Genomic DNA, 23,266 nt, shown 5'->3' with positions numbered 1-23,266 from the left:
CTGAGTATTTCTGTCTGTTATAAAGAAAAACTCATCCTGATAGTCCCACCCACTTGGGAGCCAGGCCCACCCATGGCTGCATCCCTGACCAGTCATGTGAAATCCATAAATTAGGGCCTAATTTATTTCAATTGACTGATTTCCTTATATGAACCTTATCTCAGTAAAATCTTTGATAATGTTGCATGTTACTTTTATATTTTTGTTCAATATATGTGAGAAATCCGCTTATGAGGAACCAGAATTTTGACTTTGATGACATGTTTAGTATCATGATACTCTATACCATTACGATACTTGATGCCAAAACGATAACACGCCAAAAAAAAGGCGTATTAGCCACGGTCATAGAATGGCACTTGATCCAGACATATCTTTTGAGTTCAATATAATTACATTTTTTATTTGAATATATGCATTAATGAATCAATTATACATTACATTTTACTTTGATAAAAAAAACTAACATCAACGTAATAATTTATTTGAAAGGTAAATCTCTATTGATGAACTGGGTAAACTAAGATGTAGCCAAGGCCTTTTCACAATACAAGTGAATGCATTTTCAATAGGAGTCTGTGCATGCATTGAGTTATTGAACTTGTTTTGGCTGATTTAATGACGCTACAGATGAAAAACAATCTGTTTACCTTCCATTTGGGACTATTTATTGTACTGATCGAAGGTCACGTATGTAACAATGGTTATGTGAGCTATTTGGATCACTCCAGTATATTGGTACCACTCCGCGGCGGAGGGATACATCCGAGGTGAGGATTTCAAATCAAATCAAAGTTTATTTGTCACATGCGCTGAATACAACAGGTGTAGACCTTGCAGTGAAATGCTTACTTACAGGCTCTAAACAATAGTGTAAAAAAGGTATTAGGTGAACAATAGGTAGGTAAAGAAATAAAACTGTAAAAAGACAGGCTATATACAGTAGCAAGGCAAAAAAGTAGCGAGGCTACATACAGACACCGGTTAGTCAGGCTGATTGAGGTAATATGTACGTATAGATATGGTTAAAGTGACTATGCATATATGATGAACAGAGAGTAGTAGTAGCGTAAAAGAGAGGTTGGTGGGTGGTGGGTGGCGGGAAACAAAGCAGATAGCCCGGTTAGCCAATGTGCGGGAGCACTGGTTGGTCGGCCCAATTGAGGTAGTATATACATAGTTAAAGTGACTATGCATATATGATAAACAGAGAGTAGCATCAGCATAAGAGTGGTTGGGTCGGGGGGGGATGTAGATGAGAATGGGGGCGTGCTCGGTCCTCCTTTTCCCGTAGTCCACAATCTCCTTAGTCTTGGTTACTTTGAGGGATAGGTTGTGGCACCATATGGCCAGGTCTCTGACCTCCTCCCTATAGGCTGTCTCGTCGCTGATCAGGCCTACCACTGTTGTGTCGTCTGCAAACTTGATGGTGTTGGAGTCATGCCTGGCCATGCAGTCGTGGGTGAACAGGGTGTACAGGAGGGGACTGAGCAAGCACCCCTGGGGAGCTCCAGTGTTGAGGATCAGCGTGGCAGATGTATTGCTACCTACCCTCACCACCTGGGGGCGGTGGATCCAGTTGCAGGATCCAGTCCAGAATCCAGTTGCAGAGGGAGGTGTTTAGTCCCAGGATCCTTAGCTTAGTGATGAGCTTTGAGGGTACTATGGTGTTGAACGCTGAGCTGTAGTCAATGAATAGCATTCTCACGTAAGTGTTCCTTTTATCCAGGTGGGAAAAGGCAGTGTGGAGTGCAATAGAGATTGCATCATCTGTGGATCTGTTTGGGCGGTATGCAAATTGGAGTGGGTCTAAGGTTTCTGGGATAATGGTGTTGATGTGAGCCATTACCAACCTTTCAAAGCACTTCCTGGCTACGGACGTGAGTGCTACGGGTCTGTAGTCATTTAGGCAGGTTGCCTTTGTGGTCTTGGGCACCGGGACTATGGTGGTCTGCTTGAAACATGTTGGTATTACAGACTCAGTCAGGGACATGTTGAAAATGTCAGTGAAGACACCTGCCAGTTGGTCAGCACATGCCCGGAGCACACGTCCTGGTAATCCGTCTGGCCCCGCAGCCTTGTACATGTTGACCTGCTTTAAGGTCTTACTCACTTTGGTTACGGAGAGCGTGATCACACAGTCGTCCGGAACAGCTGATGCTCTCATGCATGCCTCGGTGTTGCTTGCCTCGAAGTGAGCATAGAAGTGATTTAGCTCGTCTGGTAGGCTCGTGTCACTGGGCAGCTCGCGGCTGTGTTTCCCTTTGAAGTATGTAATAGTTTGCAAGCCCTGCCACATAAGACGAGCGTCGGAGCCGGTGTAGTATGATTCAATCTTAGCCCTGTATTGACGCTTTGCCTGTTTGATGGTTCGTCGCAGGGCATAGCAGGATTTCTTGTAAGCTTCCTGGTTAGAGTCCCGCACCTTGAAAGCGGCAGCTCTACCCTTTAGCTCAGTGCGAATGTTGCCTGTAATCCATGGCTTTGGTTGGGGTATGTATGTAAAGTCACTGTGGGGACGACGTCCTCGATGCACTTATTGATATAGCCAGTGACTGATGTGGTGTACTCCTCAATGCAATCGGAAGAATCCCGGAACATGTTCCAGTCTGTGATAGCAAAACAGTCCTGTAGTTTAGCATCTGCTTCATCTGACCACTTCTTTATAGACCGAGTCACTGGTGCTTCCTGCTTTCATTTTTGCTTGTAAGCAAGAATCAGGAGGATAGAGTTGTGGTCGGATTTACCAAATAGAGGATGAGGGAGAGCTTTGTACACGTCTCTGTGTGCGGAGTACAGGTGATCTAGAATTTCTTTCCCTCTGGTTGCACATTTAACATGTTGATAGAAATTTGGTAGAACTGATTTAAGTTTCCCTGCATTAAAGTCTCCGGCCACTAGTAGCACTGCCTCTGGGTGAGTGGTTTCCTGTTTGCTTATACAGCTGACTGAGTGCGGTCTTAGTGCCAGCATCTGTCTCTGGTGGTAAATAAACAGCCACGAAAAGTATAGCTGAAAACTCTCTAGGCAAGTAGTGGCCTGCAATTTATCACAATATACTCTACTTCAGGCGAGCAAAATCTAGAGACTTTCTTAGATTTCGTGCACCAGCTGTTTACAAATATGCACAGACCGCCTCCCCTCGTCTTACCGGAGTGTGCTGTTCTATCTTGCCGGTGCAGTGTATATTCCGCTAGCTGAATATCCATGTCGTCATTCAGCCATGATTACGTGAAACATAGGATATTACAGTTTTTGATATTCGTGATCGTACCTCATCTAATTTATTTTCCAATGATTGCACGTTGGCGAGTAGTATTGACGTTAACGGCAGCTTTCACAGTCGCCTTCTCCGGGTCGTGACCAGCCATCCGGCTCGTGACAGGCATCCGGCTCGTTGTCCTCTGTACCTGCGTCGCTTCCTCTTGAAAATAACGGGGATGTCGGCCCTGTGGGGTATTTGGAGAATGTCCTGTGCGTCCTCCTTGTTGTAGAAAAGATCTTTGTCTAATCCGAGGTGAGTGATCGCTGTCCTGATATCAGAAGCTCTTTTTTGCCATAAGATACAGTTGCAGAAACATTATGTACAAAATATGTTACAAATAACGCGAAAAACCCCACATAATAGCACAATTGGTTGGGCACCCGTAAAACTGCTGCCATTTCATTCATTTATGTATCCTGGCATCCTTTCACTCCCTCCTCTCTACATTCTCCTCTTCTGTCTCTGCTGCTAAAGCCAATTTCTACCACTCTAAATTCCAAGCATCTGCCTCTAACCCTAGGAAGCTCTTTGCCACCTTCTCCTCCCTCCTGAATCCTCCTCCCCCTCCTCCCCCCTCCTCCCTCTCTGCTGATGACTTCGTCAACCATTTTGAAAAGAAGATCGACGACATCCGATCCTCGTTTGCTAAGTCAAACGACACCGCTGGTTCTGCTCACACTGCCCTACCCTGTGCTTTGACCTCTTTCTCCCCTCTCTCTCCAGATGAAATCTCGCGTCTTGTGACGGCCGGCCGCCCAACAACCTGCCCGCTTGACCCTATCCCCTCCTCTCTTCTCCAGACCATTTCCGGAGACCTTCTCCCTTACCTCACCTCGCTCATCAACTCATCCTTGACCGCTGGCTACGTCCCTTCCGTCTTCAAGAGAGCGAGAGTTGCACCCCTTCTGAAAAAACCTACACTCGATCCCTCCAATGTCAACAACTACAGACCAGTATCCCTTCTTTCTTTTCTCTCCAAAACTCTTGAACGTGCCGTCCTTGGCCAGCTCTCCTGCTATCTCTCTCAGAATGACCTTCTTGATCCAAATCAGTCAGGTTTCAAGACTAGTCATTCAACTGAGACTGCTCTTCTCTGTGTCACGGAGGCGCTCCGCACTGCTAAAGCTAACTCTCTCTCCTCTGCTCTCATCCTTCTAGACCTATCGGCTGCCTTTGATACTGTGAACCATCAGATCCTCCTCTCCACCCTCTCCGAGCTGGGCATCTCCGGCGCGGCCCACGCTTGGATTGCGTCCTACCTGACAGGTCGCTCCTACCAGGTGGCGTGGCGAGAATCTGTCTCCGCACCACGTGCTCTCACCACTGGTGTCCCCCAGGGCTCTGTTCTAGGCCCTCTCCTATTCTCGCTATACACCAAGTCACTTGGCTCTGTCATATCCTCACATGGTCTCTCCTATCATTGCTATGCAGACGACACACAATTAATCTTCTCCTTTCCCCCCTCTGATAACCAGGTGGTGAATCGCATCTCTGCATGTCTGGCAGACATATCAGTGTGGATGACGGATCACCACCTCAAGCTGAACCTCGGCAAGACGGAGCTGCTCTTCCTCCCGGGGAAGGACTGCCCGTTCCATGATCTCGCCATCACGGTTGACAACTCCATTGTGTCCTCCTCCCAGAGTGCTAAGAACCTTGGCGTGATCCTGGACAACACCCTGTCGTTCTCAACTAACATCAAGGCGGTGACCCGTTCCTGTAGGTTCATGCTCTACAACATTCGCAGAGCACGACCCTGCCTCACGCAGGAAGCGGCGCAGGTCCTAATCCAGGCACTTGTCATCTCCCGTCTGGATTACTGCAACTCGCTGTTGGCTGGGCTCCCTGCCTGTGCCATTAAACCCCTACAACTCATCCAGAACGTCGCAGCCCGTCTGGTGTTCAACTTTCCCAAGTTCTCTCACGTCACCCCGCTCCTCCGCTCTCTCCACTGGCTTCCAGTTGAAGCTCGCATCCGCTACAAGACCATGGTGCTTGCCTACGGAGCTGTGAGGGGAACGGCACCTCCGTACCTTCAGGCTCTGATCAGGCCCTACACCCAAACAAGGGCACTGCGTTCATCCACCTCTGGCCTGCTCGCCTCCCTACCTCTGAGGAAGTACAGTTCCCGCTCAGCCCAGTCAAAACTGTTCGCTGCTCTGGCACCCCAATGGTGGAACAAACTCCCTCACGACGCCAGGTCAGCGGAGTCAATCACCACCTTCCGGAGACACCTGAAACCCCACCTCTTTAAGGAATACCTAGGATAGGATAAAGTAATCCTTCTAACCCACCCCCCCCCCTTAAAAGAGTTAGATGCACTATTGTAAAGTGGTTGTTCCACTGGATATCATAAGGTGAATGCACCAATTTGTAAGTCGCTCTGGATAAGAGCGTCTGCTAAATGACTTAAATGTAAATGTAATGTAAATGTAAATTTACAGATTTACTCCCGTGTACACCTGTGTCACAGCTGGGGTCCGCCCCTATATATAGACCCCATGGCCTCGACACACGTTCTCTACATCACTGAGGAGCCTCTTGCACCGTAGAGGATTGGAGTGATCCAAATAGCTCACATAAACGTGGTTACATACGTAACCTTCGTTATGTTTCACTATACTGGATCACTCCAATATTTTGGTATACCCGTACCATCTGCCAAAACCACATCACAGCTCGCCATTGAGCGGGTCCTAGCTGGATGCAGGCGACGAACCCCCTTCATAAACCTGGACACCAAGGGACGGCGCCCCACTGGCCTGTCCATCCACCCTACATGGCAGGCAGATTTAGCGGCCAAATACCCTCTCAGTGTAAAGGCTGTCAAGCCCTCATCAAAGCGAGACTGCAAGTATTGGAGGACATACTGCACCCCGCATGACTCGGGCACAACCTCAATACCAGTGCACCAAGAGCAGAACAAGCACCAGTGCAGTTGTAGCCGGCGCCCTTGCGTGCTGCATGGTGTTCATTACACCCTCCTGTAGTCCTAACATAGACCATTGGTGCCGTTCAATGGCCAAGCCCACAGACTGAGGCGGTGCGGCCTTGGATGACACAGAGTTCCCCCGGCCTGAGACAGCAGGTCCGGTCTCAGGGGAAGTTGTCAAGGGGTCCCAGACAACAGCGACAGGAGAAGGCTGAACCAGGGTCATCAGGGCCAGTATGGGGCCACCAGAAGCAGACGATGCTCTGCCAACCTGGTCTTGTCCAGCACAGCCTGGATCAGGGGAAAAGCGTAACGCTCCAGCCCTGGCCAATCGTGAGCCTGGGCATCCAAGCCCAGAGGTAGCCCCTTCATGGTGGTGAACAGTGCCAGCATCGTCCCCCAGGAACAGCCTATCACTGGCCAACAGGGAACAGCTGTCGTCCCCATCGAAGCTATCAACCTCCTGACGCAGGGCATGCGCCCTCCATTCAAGGTGGTCCCAGCGGTCTGACTCCTGCCCCCGTCCAGGACTAGCAGCAGATGGGCTCTGCCTGCAGTGGCTCCGGGCACGCTTCCTGGGAGGGGTACTGTGCCCAGTAGAGTGACTAACAGCTTGCTGGCGCACCACTCCTGAAGGAGGGAGCTCGTCCCCAGCCTGAGCCCGAGCCTGGCCGACCCACTCGCGCATGGTCTCCAATCACACCAGGCGATGGCGTTCTGAGAACACCACAAAACAGGCGTCCTGTAGGGCGCTCCACCGCCCTCTCCGCGTGGCTCAAACCCAGGCAGTGCATACACGAGGTATACGGCTCTCCAGGGGGGGTGCCACCATCATACCTGTCAAAAAGGGAAGCCAGCAAGGCCACGGAAGGCCACGGAGCCAAGCCAGCAAGGCCACGGAGCCAAGCCAGCAAGGCCACGGAGCCAAGCCAGCAAGGCCACGGAGCCAAGCCAGCAACGCCCTGGGAGAGTTTGTCATGACCCACTTGGAAGAATAGGAACCCGGTGAGGGATAAATTACCCAGTATTTCTGCAAAAACAGGGAAGACCCGTGTAGGAAATACAGGCAGGCAAAAAACAGCAAACAGGTAATCGATTTGAATTATGTGTTTTCATTTTTTTACACCAACTGCAATATTAATACATTCCCTGAATTCATTAAAGAGAAATAATGTAATTTCATAGTTTTGATCTATTCAATATTATTCTACAATTTAGAAAGAATAACCCTCGAATTAGTAGGTGTGTCCAAACTTTTGACTGGTACTGCATATTGGAATCACAGAAATGCCTTTTCATATGTTGTCAATTGCACATTTTTATTTCTGTTCTTGGAGAACTGGCATGTTTTCATACTGTATTGCTCCCTGAATTTATTAAAGAGAAATAATGCAATCATTCTGTCTTGAAAGATATGATGTAGGGAAAATATTTTTACATAATTGACATGATGTGCTGTTTATATTATTTAACATGTTATTATAAATATGCTTGGAGGAATGATTACACATTTGGGTATCAGAAAAAAAAGCAAGGGTCTTTGATATGAGGTGCCATAGATGGGTTGGTTGTTTCGTAACAAAACCGACGTGTGCGCAACTATGGGGCAAAACAGACTTGGCTTAGATTGTTGACAACATGTAAACTATATTACAGTTGTTGGTTATGTAGCTAGTTCATTTTAGCCATATGAGCAATGACATGAAATCAGTCAAAACAAGACATGGTATCAAGAACAAGAATGAAACTAACTGAAACAAATCACTTACTCATGCATGGCAGTTTCTTGTCATTGTTGGTAGCTATTTGGCCATCCAGAATCAAAAGAACTCACTGACTTCTGCACATTTTAGCTGCACATTGTCAGCTAAAACATCTATTAGCCAATCACATTTGTTGTTTCTTCTCTCCAATAGACAGTGACGTTCTTACATTGTTAGAGAGCGACCAGAAAGTTTTCAAAATGGGACTCGAAAGTACTATGGTGTGGTAAGAATAACACACATCTTGTTTGATTTATATCTGTTTCATAAATGATTTATTTATACGTTACAATGAAGGGAAGGAAACGCCGACGCAATTGTATACTTCTTGGGGTAAAATTGTTTATGCTAGCTAAACCAGTGAAATAGGGGGATTACTGATACTGACTGACTGGCCTGGCTGAGTCGTTATCTATCGGTGTCAGGGAACATCAAGGCACAAAATTCGTCAACACTTTTCATTATCATATACGTTACTTGTCACTTTGAACAAATGGATAACAAACCAATGGCACCTGTTTGCCTACTAGCATAATGTTAATGTTAATAACTAGCTTTGCCTGCCATTTAGCTAAACGTTAGCTTAGCTTGTATGCTAATCACAAGAGGTTGTCTAACGTTAATTGCTAGCTAGCTGGCTAAGTTAGACAGACATTAACTGTAGCTAACAGTTTGTCTTTGCTTGCAATTTATTCAGCCTAGTTCTTCATATTTCCGGGTGTATATCAATTGGCTTCTTTACATATGTAATATTTCTGGGTGCTCTAGCTACTTGGCTAGAGTCCCCTGGCCCTGTGAATATTTATTAATGGGGGCGGGTGTTGCTCATTCCTATCCTACATGACCAGTTTATCTTGAATGTTTCAACTGTCATCCAAACTATTCTAGTCTCCAGAGTCCAGAAAGGCATAAGAATGGCATTTGTTGATTTTTATCTAGCTGTTTACATTATCTTTCATTAGCTACCCTTTTACATTTTGCAGTGTCACCATTCTGAAAGCAGGTGTTTATAGAGCTGTGCAATATGGACAAAAATCCATATCGCTATACATTGCCTGAATTGATGTGATGATGATAAATGGGACGATAAGTCAGAAGCATTCATGTGCATTTCTTTAAATTAGCATTTAAACTGCTATTAACGGTAGTTTGATTGTAGTAGCCATCAATTGGCCCATTAACGATCACCCATATTAGCACACTTGTTTAATTTCAAACTTCACATTTCTCTAGTATAGGCTACTTATCATAATGAACGTTGTCAGCAAAAGGCCTGCGATAAATGATTTGTATGATCCGTGTCGATCATTTTCAGTTTATCGTCCCAGCTCTGCATAGCAGCATTAACCATTCTGAAAGTCCTATTGTTCTCCAGTCCGACTAATTTATGTCCCTCTCTCATCTCCAGTGTGGACAATAGTGAGTATATGCGCAATGGAGACTTCCTGCCCACTAGACTACAAGCCCAGCAAGATGCCGTCAACATCGTCTGTCACTCCAAAACTCGGGCAAACCCCGAGAACAATGTTGGCTTAATCTCGATGGCTAAGTAAGCTTGTGTTTTTTTGTGTGTTCAAAATATGAGTTGTCTGACGGAGAACAAACAACTATTCTGAAACTAGTGTTTCATATGAACATGTGAGTCTGAGACAAATTGAACCGTGTGGCCTGTAAAATAAAATGCAGGCCTCTGATATCAGATAGTGGTGTTTAGGTGGAAAACTGATGCCTTGACTGACAGACATTCCCAGTTTTAATGCTGTTTGGTTGGATTTTTTATGTTTGACTGCAGTAACTGTGAGGTCTTGACCACACTGACCCCAGACACTGGCCGCATCCTGTCCAAACTGCACGCTATCCAGCCCAAAGGCAAGATATGCTTCTGCACTGGCATCCGGGTGGCCCATGTGAGTGTCATTGCCTCTACAGAAAATATCATATAAGCCAAATCATTATTTTACACTGAGTTACAAAGATTGCAATTGAGCAGGCTAGTGTTGTGTGTTCATGCATAATGTGTTTTTCTCCGTGTCTATGTAGCTGGCTCTAAAGCACAGACAGGGGAAGAACCACAAGATGAAGATAATTGCCTTTGTGGGCAGCCCTGTGGAAGACAGTGACAAGGATGTGAGTTTGCCACCTACCAGTGTCTTATCTGAACATATCTTACTTTGATGATATAGCAACTAGCCTAAGTATTATGTAATTTTTCTCACAATGGTACTATTCTCTGGCACATACAATTTCTGTATAAAATGAATGTACATTATAGCTGGTCCCACAGAAGGTGTGTTTTCAACAATAGACATGCAGCTTGTCACCATGGTTACTGGTCTTTCTCTCACCCTCTGCTTCCGTTCCTCCCAATCTATGGCCCCCACAGCTTGTTAAAATGGCCAAGCGCTTAAAGAAAGAGAAGGTCAATGTGGATATTATAAATTTTGGGGAAGAGGTAAGACTTATTTCCTTGTGCCAGTATTTTTAATTAGCCCTATTATTTTTATGTATACAGTTGAAGTCGGAAGTTTACATACACTTAGGTTGGAGTCATTAAAACTTGTTTTTCAACTTCTCCACAAATTTCTTGTTAACAAACTATAGTTTTGGCAAGTCGGTTAGCACATCTACTTTGTGCACGACACAAGTAATTTTTCCAACAATTGTTTACAGACAGATTATTTCACTTATAATTCACTGTATTACAATTCCGGTGTGTCAGAAGTTTACATACGCTAAGTTGACTGACTTTAAATAGCTTGGAAACTTCCAGAAAATGATGTAATGGATTTAGAAGCTTCTGATAGGCTAATTGACATCATTTGAGTCAATTGGAGGTGTACCTGTGGATGTATTTCAAGGCCTACCTTCAAACTCAGTGCCTCTTTGCTTGACATCGAAATAAAAATAAATCAGCCAAGAACTCAGAACAAAATTGTAGACCTCCACAAGTCTGGTTCATCCTTGGGAGCAATTTCCAAGCGCCTGAAGGTACCACGTTCATCTGTACAAACAATAGTACACAACTATAAACACCATGGGACCACGCAGCCATCATACCGCTCAGGAAGGAGACGCGTTCTGTCTCCAAGAGATGAATGTACTTTGGTGCAAAAAAATCCCAGAACAACAGCAAAGGACCTTGTGAAGATGCTGGAGGAAACGGGTACAAAAGTATCTATATTCACAGTAAAACGAGTCCTATGTTGACATAACCTGAAAGGCCGCTCAGCAAGGAAGAAGCTACTGCTCCAAAACCTCTATTAAAAAAGCCAGACTACGTTTGCAACTGCACATGGGGACAAAGATCGTACTTTTTGGAGAAATGTCCTCTGGTCTGATGAAACAACAATAGAACTGTTTGGCCATAATGACCATTGTTATGTTTGGATGAAAAAGGGGGAGGCTTGCAAGCCAAAGAACACCATCCCAACCGTGAAGCACGGAGCATCATGTTGTGGGAGTGCTTTGCTACAGGAGGGACCAGTGCACTTCACAAAATAGATGGCATCATGAGGGGAAAATTGTGGATATGTTGAAGCAACATCTCAAGACATCAGTAAGGAAGTTAAAGCTTGGTCGCAAATGGGTCTTCCAAATGGATAATGACCCCAAGCATACTTCCAAAGTTGTGGCAAAATGGCTTAAGGACAACAAAGTCAAGGTATTGGAGTGGCCATCACAAAGCTCTGACCTCAATCCTATAGAAAATTTGTGGGCAGAAATGAAAATGCCTGTGCGAGCAAGGAGGCCTACATACCTGACTCCGTTGCACCAGCTCTGTCAGGAGGAATGGGCCAACATTCACCCAACTTATTGTGGGAAGCTTGTGGAAGGCTACCCGAAACGTTTGACCCAAGTGAAACAATTTAAAGGCAATGCTACCAAATACCTATTGAGTGTATGTAAACTTCTGACCCACTGGGAATGTGATGAAAGAAATAAAAGCTGAAATAAATAATTCTCTCTACTATTATTCAGACATTTCACATTCTTAAAATAGTGGTGATCCTAACTGACCTAAGACAGGACATTTTTACTAGGATTAAACGTCAGGAATTGTGTAAAACTGAGTTTAAATGTATTTGACTAAGGTGTATGTAAACTTCCGACTTCAACTGTACGTACATACATACAGTGAGCACCATAATTCATTGGACAGTGACCATTTTTTGGTTATTTTGGTTCTGTACTCTAGCACTTTGAGTTTGAAAGGATACAATGTCAATGAGGGTGAAGTGCAGACTGTCAGCTTTAATTTGAGGGTATTTCTATACATATCGGATGAACCGTTTAGAAATGACAGCACCTTTTGTACATGGTCCCCCCCCCCCCCATTTTAAGGTACTACAAGTATTTGTTGAATTGGCTTCACAGATGTGTGTCGTTAGGCAGGTGTATTCATTTGTGTCGTTAGTGAATGCAGGAGAGCTGTTGATGAATGTATTGATTCTAGACTGCTATTGCCTATGGAGGTTGTTGTTGGGGTGTGACAACACGAGGAAGACAGCAGTGTCGATGCAAATGTAGCTGGCTGTCATAAGGCTCATAAAATCAATCAATCAGGAACATTGCAAAAACCCTGGGCATGCCCAAGTCAACAGTTTGGTTCATCATTAACAAGAAAAAAAACAACCGGTGAACTCAATTATGTCAAAAGACCCGGTAGACTGAGGAAGACCACTGTAGTGGTCAACAAAGACCTGTTGTTTTTCAACTCTTGATGATCGGCTATGAAAAGCCAACTGAAAATTATTCATGATTATTATTTGACCATGCTTGTCACTTATGAACATTTTTGAACATCTTGGCATAGTTCTGTTATAATCTCCACCCGGCACAGCCAGAAGAGGACTGGCCACCCCTCATATCACGTCACCCCGCTCCTCCGCTCTCTCCACTGGCTTCCAGTTGAAGCTCGCATCCGCTACAAGACCATGGTGCTTGCCTACGGAGCTGTGAGGGGAACGGCACCTCCGTACCTTCAGGCTCTGATCAGGCCCTACACCCAAACAAGGGCACTGCGTTCATCCACCTCTGGCCTGCTCGCCTCCCTACCTCTGAGGAAGTACAGTTCCCGCTCGGCCCAGTCAAAACTGTTCGCTGCTCTGGCACCCCAATGGTGGAACAAACTCCCTCACGACGCCAGGTCAGCGGAGTCAATCACCACCTTCCGGAGACACCTGAAACCCCACCTCTTTAAGGAATACCTAGGATAGGATAAAGTAATCCTTCTAACCCCCCCCCCCCCCTTAAAAGAGTTAGATGCACTATTGTAAAGTGGTTGTTCCACTGGATATCATAAGGTGAATGCACCAATTTGTAAGTCGCTCTGGATAAGAGCGTCTGCTAAATGACTTAAATGTAAATGTAATAGCCTGGTTCCTCTCTAGGTTTCTTCCTAGGTTTTGGCCTTTCTAGGGAGTTTTTCCTAGCCACCGTGCTTCTACACCTGCATTACTAGCTGTTTGGGGTTTTAGGCTGGGTGTCTGTACAGCACTTCGAGATATTAGCTGATGTACGAAGGGCTATATAAAATAAAATTGATTGATTGATTGTAGTGGATGACCGGAGAATACTCTCTATGGTGAAGAAAACCCCCCTGACAACAGCCCAACAGATCAAACACACTCTCTTGGATGCAGGTGTAGATGTCAAAGTCTACCATACGTGGAAGACTACACCAGCAGGACTACAGAGGGTACACTACAAGATGCAAACCACTGATAAGCCTGAAGAACAGAAAGGCGAGATTACAGTTTGCTCTAAAGCACCTAAAAGAGCCACAAGAGTTCTGGATTTTTTTTTATTGTGGACAGATGAGGCAAAGACTAACATGTACCAGAGTGATGGAAAGAGAAAAGTGTGGAGAAAAAAAAAAAAGACATGCCCATGATCCAAAGCATACCACCTCATCAATGAAACATGGTGGAGGGGGTGTTATGGCTTGGGCCTGTATGGCTGCCAGTGGAACAGGCTCACTTGTCTTTATCGATGATGTGACTGCAGACAGAAGTAGAACAATGAATTCTGAAGTCTACAGAAATATTTTATCTGCTCAAATAAAACCAAATGCCTTCCAACTCATTGAACGGCACTTCATCATGCAACAAGACAATGACCCTAAACATACTGCTAGAGCAACGAAGAGGTTTTTGATGGCCAAAAAGTGGAAAATCCTTGACTGGCCGAGTCAATCACCGGATCTGAATCCAATTGAACATGCATTTTACATGCTGAAGAGGAGACTGAATCAAATCAAATGTATTTATATAGCCCTTCTTACATCAGCTGATATCTCAAAGTGCTGTACAGAAACCCAGCCTAAAACTCCAAACAGCAAGCAATGCAGGTGTAGAAGCACGGTGGCTAGGAAAAACTCCCTAGAAAGGCCAAAACCTAGGAAGAAACCTAGAGGGGACCCGGGCTATGAGGGGTGGCCAGTCCTCTTCTGGCTGTGCCGGGTGAAGATGTTCAAATGTTCATAAATGACCAGCATGGTCAAATAATAATAATCACAGTAGTTGTCGAGGGAGCAACAAGTAAGCACCTCATTAATAAATGTCAGTTGGCTTTTCATAGCCGATCATTGAGAGTATCTCTACCGCTCCTGCTGTCTCTAGAGAGTTGAAAACAGCAGGTCTGGGACAGGTAGCACGTCCGGTGAACAGGTCAGGGTTCCCATAGCCACAGGCAGAGCAGTTGAAACTGGAGCAGCAGCATGACCAGGTGGACTGGGGACAGCAAGGAGTCATCATGCCAGGTAGTCCTGAGGCATGGCTTTAGGGCTCAGGTCCCCCGAGAGAGAGAGAAAGAGAGAATTAGAGAGAGCATACTTAAATTCACACAGGACACCGGATAAGACAGGAGAAATACTCCAGATATAACAGACTGACCCTAGCCCCCCGACACATAAACTGCAGCATAAATACTGGAGGCTGAGACAGGAGGGGTCAGGAGACACTGTGGCCCCATCCGATGATACCCCCGGACAGGGCAGTAGTCCCCAAATCAAGCAGGAACTGAAGATGGCTACAGTACAGGCCTGGCAGAGCATCACCAGGGAAGATACCCAGCGTCTGGTGATGTCGATGCATCGCAGACTTCAAGCAGTCATTGCATGCAAAGGATATGCGACCAAATATTAACAATGATTACTTTATTCTACATTATGTTAAACTGTCCAATGTTTTTTGATGCCCGAAAATGGGGGGGACTATGTACAAAAGCTTCTATAATTTGTAAACGGTTCATCCGATATGTATGAAAATACCCTCAAATTAAAGCTGACAGCTGACAGTGCACTTCACCCTCATTGTCATTGTATCCTTTCAAACTCAAAGTGCTAGAGTACAGAACCAAAATAACTTAACAAAATGTCACTGTCCAATTATGGTGCTCACTGTACATGCATGCATACATACATACATACATACATACACCAGTCAAAAGTTTGGACACACCTAGGGTTTTTCTTTATTTTTTACTATTTTCTACATTGTAGAATAATAGAGAAGACAGCAAATGAAATATCACATGGAATCATGTGGTAACCAAAAAAGTTTTATAGTTTTATATATCTATTTTATATTGAGATTCTTCAAAGTATCCAACCTTTGCTTTGATGACAGCTTTGTACACTCTTGGCATTCTCTCAACCAGCTTCATGAGGTAGTCACCTGGAATGCATTTCAATTAACAGGTGTGCCTTGTTAAAAGATAATTTGTAGAATTTATTTCCTTATTGCATTTGAGCCAATCATTTGTGTTGTGACAAGGTAGGGGTGGTATACAGAACATAGCCTTCTTTGGTAAAATACCAATTCCATATTATGGCAAGAACAGCTCAAATAAGCAGAGAAATGACAGTCCATCATTACTTTGACTGACCTTCATGTCTTAATCTGGAAATTGTCAAGAACTTTGAAAGTTACTTCAAGTGCAGTCGCAAAACCCATCAAAGGCTATGATAAAATTGGCTCTCATGAGGACAGCCACAGGAATGGAAAACCCAGAGTTACCTCTGCTGCAGGGGGTGAAGGGCAGGGGTGTATGATTCATTATTAACTACTCTGATGTGATTGTGATAACATACAGGAACTCAAGTCCTTTTGTTCACCCGACCTAGAATATCTCGCAATCAAATGCCGACCGTATTACCTCCCAAGAAAATGATCTTCGGTTATAGTCACATCCGTGTATATTCTCCCTTAAGCCGATACCACGACGGCCCTCAAAGAACTTCATTGGACTTTATGCAAACTGAAAATCACATATCCTGAGGCTGCATTTATTGTATCTGAGGATTTTAGCAAAGAAAATTTGAGGAAAATGCTACCGAAGTTCTATCAACATATCGACTGTAGTACTCGCGCTGCTAAAACACTCGACCACTGTTACTCCAACTTCCGGGATGCCTATAAGGCCCTCCCTTCGTCAAATCTGATCACGACTCCATTTTGCTTCTGCTTTCCTATAGGCAGAAACTCAAACAGGAAGTACCCGTGCTAAGGACTATTCAATGCTGGTCTGACCAATCGGAATCCAGGCTTCAAGATTGTTTTGATCACGCAGACTGGGATATGTTGCGGGTAGCCTTTGAGAATAAGATTGACTGATACACTGTTACGGTGACCTAATTTATCAGGAAGTGTAAAGGAGAGGTTGTACACCCGGACTATTTAAACCTACCCTAACCAGAAACCGTAGATGGCAGCAGTCGCGCAAAACTGAAAGCGCGAACCACCGCATTTAAGGTGACTGGTAATATGGCCGACTACAAACAGTGTACTTATTCCCTCCGTAAGGCAATCAAACAGGCAAACGTCAGTATAAAGACAAAGTGGAGTCGCAATTCAACGGCTGACACGAGACGTATGTGGCAGGGTCTAAAGACAATCACGGACTACAAAGGGAAAACCAGCCACATCGCGGACACTGTCTTGCATCCGGACGAGCTAAACACCTTAACCCACTTTGAGGATAACACAGTGCCACCGACGCAGCCCGCTACCAAAGACTGTGGGTTCAAATTCTCAGTGGCCGACGTAAGTAATTTAAGCGTGTTAACCCTCGCAAGGCTGCTGGCCCAGAAGGGCATCCCTAGCCACGTCCTCTGAGCATGCGCAGACCAGCTGGCTGGAGTGTCCACCATTGTTCCTGTACCCAAGAAGGCAAAGGTAACTGAACTAAATTACTATCGCCCCGTAACACTCACTTCTGTCATCATGAAGTGCTTTGAGAGACTAGTCAAGGATCATATCACCTCACCTGACACCCTAGACCCACTTCAATTTGCTTACCTCCCCAAAAGATCTACAGACAATGCTATCTCACTGCACACCGCCCTGTCCCATCTGGACAAGAGGAATATCTATGTAAAAATGCTGTTCATTGACTTTAGCTCAGCATTCAACACCATAGTATCTTCCAAGCGTATCATGAAGCTTGAGGGCCCTGGCTCTGAACCCCGCCCTGTGCAACTTCCTGACAGGCCGTCCCCAGGTGGTAAAGGTAGAAAACAACACCTCCACTTCGCTGATCCTCAACACAGGGGCCCCACAAGGCTGTGTGCTCAGCCCTCTCTTGTACTCCCTGTTCACCCATGACTGCGTGGCCACGCACGCCTCCAACTCAGTCATCAAGTTTGCAGACGACAACAGTAGTAGGCATGATTTCCAACAATGACGAGACAGCCTACTGGAAGGAAGTGAGGGCCCTGGGAGTGTGGTGCCAGGAAAATAACCTCTCACTCAAAGTCAACAAAACACAGGAGCTGATCGTGGACTTCAGGAAACATCAGAGGGAGCACCCCCATATCCACATCGACAGGACCGCAGTGGATAAGGTGGAAAGCTTCAAGTTCTTTGGCATATCCATCACCGACAAACTGAAATGGTCCACCCACACAGACAGTGTGGTGAAGAAGGTGCAACAGTGCCTCAGGAGGCTGAAGAAATTTGGCTTGGCACCTAAAACCCTCAAACTTTTACAGATGCACAATTGAGAGCATCCTGTCGGGCTGTATCACCTCCTGGTATGGAAACTGTTCCGCCCACAACCGCAGGGCTCTCCAGAGAGTGGTGCAATCTGCCCAACGCATCGTCCGGGGCTACCTGCCCTCCAGGACACCTACAGCACCCGATGTCACAGGAAGGCCAAAAAGATCATCAAAGACAACAACCACCCGTGCCACGGCCTTCTGGATGATAACGGGGTGAACAAGCAAAGTCAGTACAGGTGCATCAAAGCTGGGACCGAGAGACTGAAAAACAGCTTCTATCTCAAGGCCATCAGACTTAAATAGCCATCACTAGCACATTAGAGGCTGCTGCCCCATATACATAGACTTGAAATCACAGGCCGCTTTAATAGTAGAACACTAGTCACTTTAATAATATTTACATATTTTGTATTACTCATCTCATATGTATATACTGTATTCTATTCTGCTGTGTCTTAGTCTATGCCGCTCTGACATTGCTCGTCCAAGTATTTATACATTCTTAATTCCATTCCTTTGCTTTAGATTTGTGTGTATTGTTAGATATTACTTGTTAGATATTACTGCACTGTTGGAGCTAGAAACACAAGCATTTCACTACACCCGCAGTAACATCTGCTGGACACGTATGTTGCCAATAAAATTTGATTTGATTTTCAGAGGATAAGTTCATTAGAGTTAACAGCCTCAGAAATTGCAGCCCAAATAAATGCTTCAGAGTTCAAGTAACCGACACATCTCAACATCGACTGTTCAGAGGAGACTGCGTGAATCAGGCCTTCATGGTCGAATTGCTGCAAAGAAACCACTCCTAAAGGACACCAATAAGAAGAAGAGACTTGCTTTGTCCAAGAAACAGGAACAATGGACATTAGACCGATGGAAATCTGTCCTTTTGGTCCAATGAGTCCAAATTTGAGATTTTTGGTTCCAACCACTGTCTCTTTGTGAGACGCAGAGTAGGTGAACAGATGATCTCTGCGTATGTGGTTCTCATTGTGAAGCATGGAGGAGGTAGTGTGGAGGTGATTTTCTGGTGACACTGTCGTTCACTTATTTAGAATTCAAGGCACACTTAACCAGCATGGCTACCACAGCATTCTGCAGCGATACGCCATCCCATTTGGTTTGCGTTTAGTTGGACTATCATTTGTTTTTCAACAAGACAATGACCCACACACCTCCAAGCTGTGTAAGGGCTATTTGAACAAAAAGGTGTGATGGAGTGCTGCATCAGATGACCTGGCCTCCACAATTACCCAACCTCAACTCCGCAGAGTGATGGAAAAGCATTCCAGGTGAAGCTGGTTGAGAGAATGCCAAGAGTGTGCAAAGCTGTCAATGCAAAGGATGCTACTTTTGAAGAATATAAAACATATTTTGATTTGTTTAACACTTTTTTGGTTACTACATGATTTCATATGTGTTATTCAATAGTTTTGATGTCTCAACTATTATTCTACAGTGTCGAAAATAGTCAACATAAAGAAAAACCCTGGAATGAGTAGGTGTGTCCAAACTTTTGACTGGTACTGTTTATATATACAGAAAGTATTCAGACCCCTTGACTTTTTCCACATTTTGTTAGGTTACAGCCTTATTTTTTAAAGTATTTATTTTTTTCACTCAAACTACACACAATACCCCATAATGATAAAGCAAAAACAGGTTTTTAAATGTTTTTGCTTATTTTTTTTACTCAGTACTTTGTTGAAGCACCTTTGGCAGCGATTACAGCCTCGAATCTTCTTGGGTGTGACGCTACAAGCGTGGCACACCACATCCTCTCAAGCTCTGTCAGGTTGGATGGGGAGCGTTGCTGTACAGCTATTTTCAGGTCTATCCACAGATGTTCGATCGAGGTCTAGACTCTTGCTGGGCCACTCAAGGACATTCAGAGACTTGCCCCGAAGCCACTCCTGTGTTGTCTTGGCTGTGTGCTTAGTGTTGTTGTCCTGTGGGAAGGTGAATCTTCGCCCCAGTCTGAGGTCATGAGCGCTCTGAAGCAGGTTTTCATCAAGGGTTTCTCTGTACTTTGCTCTGTTCATCTTTGCCTCGATCCTGACTGGTCTCCCAGTCTCTGCTGCTGAAAAACATCCCCACAGCACGATGCTGCCACCACAATGTTTCACTGTAGGGATTTTGCCAGGTTTCCTCAGATGTGACACTTGGCATTCAATGTTGGTTTCATCAGATAATTTTTCTCATGGTCTGAGTGTCCTTTAGGTGCCTTTTGTGAAACTCCAAGCAGGATGTCGTGCCTTTTTACTGAGGAGTGGCGTCTGTCTGGCCATTCTACTGTGAAGGCCTGATTTGGTGGAGGGCTGTAGAGATGGTTTTCCTTCTGGAAGGTTCTCCCATCTCCACAGAGGAAGTCTGGAGCTCTGTCAGAGTGACCATTGGGTTCTTGGTCACCTCCCTGCCCACGACCCTTCTCCCCCGATTTCCAAGAGCTGGCCGCCCGGCCAAACTGAGCAGAGTCTTGGTGGTTTCAAACTTCTTCCATTTAAGAATAATGGAGGCAACTCTGTTCTTGGGGACCTTCAATGTTGCAGACATTTTTTGGTACCCTTCCCCAGATCTGTGCCTTGACACAATCCTTTTTCGGAGCTCTACGGACAATTCCCTTGACCTCATTGCTTGGTTTTTGCTCTGACATGCCTTGGGACCTTATATAGACAGGTGTGTGCCTTTCCAAATCATATCCAATCAATTGAATTTACCACAGGTGGACTCCCAAGTTGTGGAAACATCTCAAGGATGATCAATGGAAACAGGATGCACCTGAGCTCAATTTCGAGTCTCCTAGCAAAAGGTCTGAATACTTATGTAACTAAGGTATGTTTTTCATTTTTTTTTAAATATATTAGCAAAAATCAGTTTTTTTGCTTTGTCATTATGGGGGTGGGGGGGTGTGTGTGGATTGAGGGGGGGGGGGCAATTTTAATACATTTTAGAATAAGGCAGTAACCTAACAAAATGTGGGAAAAGTCAAGGGATCTGAATACTTTCCAAAGGCGTGTGTGTGTGATTAACACAATTCCTTGGTTTTAACTCCTGCTTGTTTCCATTTCAAGCTAAATACATTTATTTTATACATTTTCATAGATAACACAGTATTAACTCTTGAATTGTTCATTCTCTCTCTCCCCTTCTCCCATATTCTCTATTGCTTCCTCCAGGAGTTTAATACGGAAAAGCTGACTGCCTTCATCAACACTCTGAATGGGAAGGAGGGTACGGGTTCCCACCTGGTGACTGTACCCCCAGGGCCTAGCCTGGCTGACGCCCTGCTCTCCTCCCCCATCCTGGCTGGGGAAGGAGGCTCCATGATGGGCCTGGGCGCCAGCGACTTTGAGTTTGGCGTGGACGCCGACCCCGAGCTTGCTCTGGTAAAAATGCAATAGGGTCCCTTTTAAAGTGACATTTTTGCATTTACATTTTGGTCATTTAGCAGATGCTCTTATCCAGAGTGACCTTAATCAGTGAACCAGAGTTACCAGCATACAGTTTTTCTGGCATTTAACTAACTGTGTGTCCCTCTCTACTCAGGCTCTGCGTGTGTCCATGGAGGAGCAGAGACAAAGGCAGGAGGAGGAGGCTCGCCAGGTGGCTGTTGCTTCTGCAGCCGATGTCACCACAGCAGACAGTAAAGAAAGGGAGGGTAGGGATAGCTATGTGTGTATATGTAGTGAGTACGTTTTGTGTATCCCTTTTGTCTGCTGTATTATTTATGCATAACCCTTCTAATTTCTCACGTATGTTAGTTATAAAGGAGAATACAGATGTTTGTACTGTAATGGTTTAATTGACTCGCTCTCAGAATCCGAGGAGGCCCTGCTAAAGATGTCGGTGTCTCAGCCTGAGACGGGTGGTGCTGCAGTGCTGCCTGACTTCAGCAATATGACAGAGGAGGAGCAGATTGCATACGCAATGCAAATGTCTCTGGCTGGAGAGGGTGCGTTATAATCACCATCCACACTCATGCTTTCAGAATAGCATCCACTGACACACACACACTTTGCGGTGTGGATGATTAAAAATGGACCCTAGGTAGGTATTTTTTGTAACATTTCGTTTTAAAGCTTGGTACTTACCATTGATCTGGACTGTCGTAGTTACACTGACACACCGCAAACAAAAACAAAGGGACAGGTGCAGCCACTTGACATTTCCAGATACATAGAGTTTCCATATGATATACATTTGATTTGATTTTGACTCTCTCCCTCCATTCCCTACCAACCCGTCCCTGTGACTAGAGTATGGAGATCCTATGGACACTGAAACTGCCAAGGTAGGTAACTCGCATGATCAGTGAAATCAGAAACCTTATCGTTTGTTTTTCAATACAGTCGTGTGACGTCGGTCCGCTACAATTTCCCAGTTGCAGTTTATGAAACACGCCCTTCCTCGATTTAGTCACTGATGTTTTGTCTCATTCATGTGTAAGTTCTGCATCTCCCTTCCAATCAGGATCACCTCTATTTGCAAGTACATGTACCAGGAATTTGACCTGCTGAAATGGTGCTAACAAACAGAATATATAATCAGTGCGTGCCCTTATTAATGATGTGCGTTGTGGTTCTTCCTCAGGAGGAGGATGACTATGATGTGATGCAGGACCCAGAGTTCCTCCAAAGCGTCCTGCAGAACCTGCCAGGTGTCGATCCTAACAATGAGGCCATCCGAAACGCCATGGGCTCCCTGGCCTCCCAGACAGGCACACCCAAGCCTAACCGCAAGAAAGACGAGGATAAGAAGAAATGAGGCATGGGGACAGACAAATTGACGACACACATGGGTTGTGTCCGAAGTGGCACCCTTTTCCCTAAATAGTGCACTACTTTTGACATGGCTCTGGTAGGGTAGTTGACACCGACAGTATTATGCAAGGCTACAGACAGAAAGACAGTTGGACGGACACCAATGCATGATATGACAGACAGTCAACAACATTCACAAGAAACCCACAAGCACGCACAAACAGACCAGACAATAAGACCAAACCGGAATGCACCAGGATTGTCATACAATCTAAAAATGGAATATCTATCTTTTCCGGTTTCTCACTGATTTACCCCATCTTATTAACTGACTGACTCGCAGACTGACTGGCATTATACGTTGTATTTAATGACAGGTCCCCAAGCTTGTAAACTAAACAATATCCTCCTTTTATTTTTGTTATTTTTCCATTGCAATAAATAAGATGAATGAAGCTTGTTGGTATGTACATCTGTCTGATTGATTGCTTGCCCAGTCCCCACTCAACCCCATATAGCTAGAACAGGAACGATTCATTC

At 45.1% G+C, this 23,266-nt stretch overlaps 1 protein-coding gene across 10 annotated transcripts; it reads left to right on the top strand.

The window, feature by feature from the left end:
• Positions 1-8,038: 8,038 nt before the first annotated feature.
• LOC139558827 (26S proteasome non-ATPase regulatory subunit 4-like) lies at positions 8,039-23,181 on the top strand. 10 transcript variants are annotated; one of them, XM_071374313.1, is made up of 10 exons: positions 8,039-8,186; positions 9,369-9,511; positions 9,743-9,867; positions 10,001-10,087; positions 10,344-10,412; positions 21,143-21,352; positions 21,513-21,651; positions 21,784-21,918; positions 22,223-22,257; positions 22,557-23,181. In XM_071374313.1, exons 1-10 carry the CDS (start codon positions 8,161-8,163, stop codon positions 22,728-22,730), a joined length of 1,143 nt encoding a protein of 380 aa, XP_071230414.1. In that variant the 5' UTR covers positions 8,039-8,160; the 3' UTR covers positions 22,731-23,181. The 10 variants fall into 10 exon arrangements, with proteins under 10 accessions (XP_071230414.1, XP_071230424.1, XP_071230422.1 ...); XM_071374321.1 differs by having other exon boundaries at positions 8,040-8,186; positions 9,369-9,509; positions 9,753-9,867; positions 21,513-21,609; XM_071374317.1 differs by having other exon boundaries at positions 8,040-8,186; positions 9,369-9,509; positions 9,753-9,867; positions 21,513-21,624.
• The last annotated feature ends 85 nt before the right edge of the window (positions 23,182-23,266 follow it).

Source organism: Salvelinus alpinus, chromosome 29, assembly GCF_045679555.1.
Source record: "Salvelinus alpinus chromosome 29, SLU_Salpinus.1, whole genome shotgun sequence".
NCBI classification, from domain to species: Eukaryota; Metazoa; Chordata; class Actinopteri; order Salmoniformes; family Salmonidae; genus Salvelinus; species Salvelinus alpinus.
The sequence above is the reverse complement of the archived record's forward strand: the minus strand, read 5'-3'. Positions and strand labels throughout refer to the sequence as shown.

Coding starts and splice junctions, on each gene's coding strand:
- LOC139558827 (XM_071374313.1), top strand. CDS start 8,161: ATGGGACTCGAAAGTACTATGGTGTG. Junction 10,088..10,343: donor TGGAAGACAGTGACAAGGAT/GTGAGTTTGCCA, acceptor TGGCCCCCACAG/CTTGTTAAAATGGCCAAGCG. Junction 22,258..22,556: donor TGGACACTGAAACTGCCAAG/GTAGGTAACTCG, acceptor GTTCTTCCTCAG/GAGGAGGATGACTATGATGT.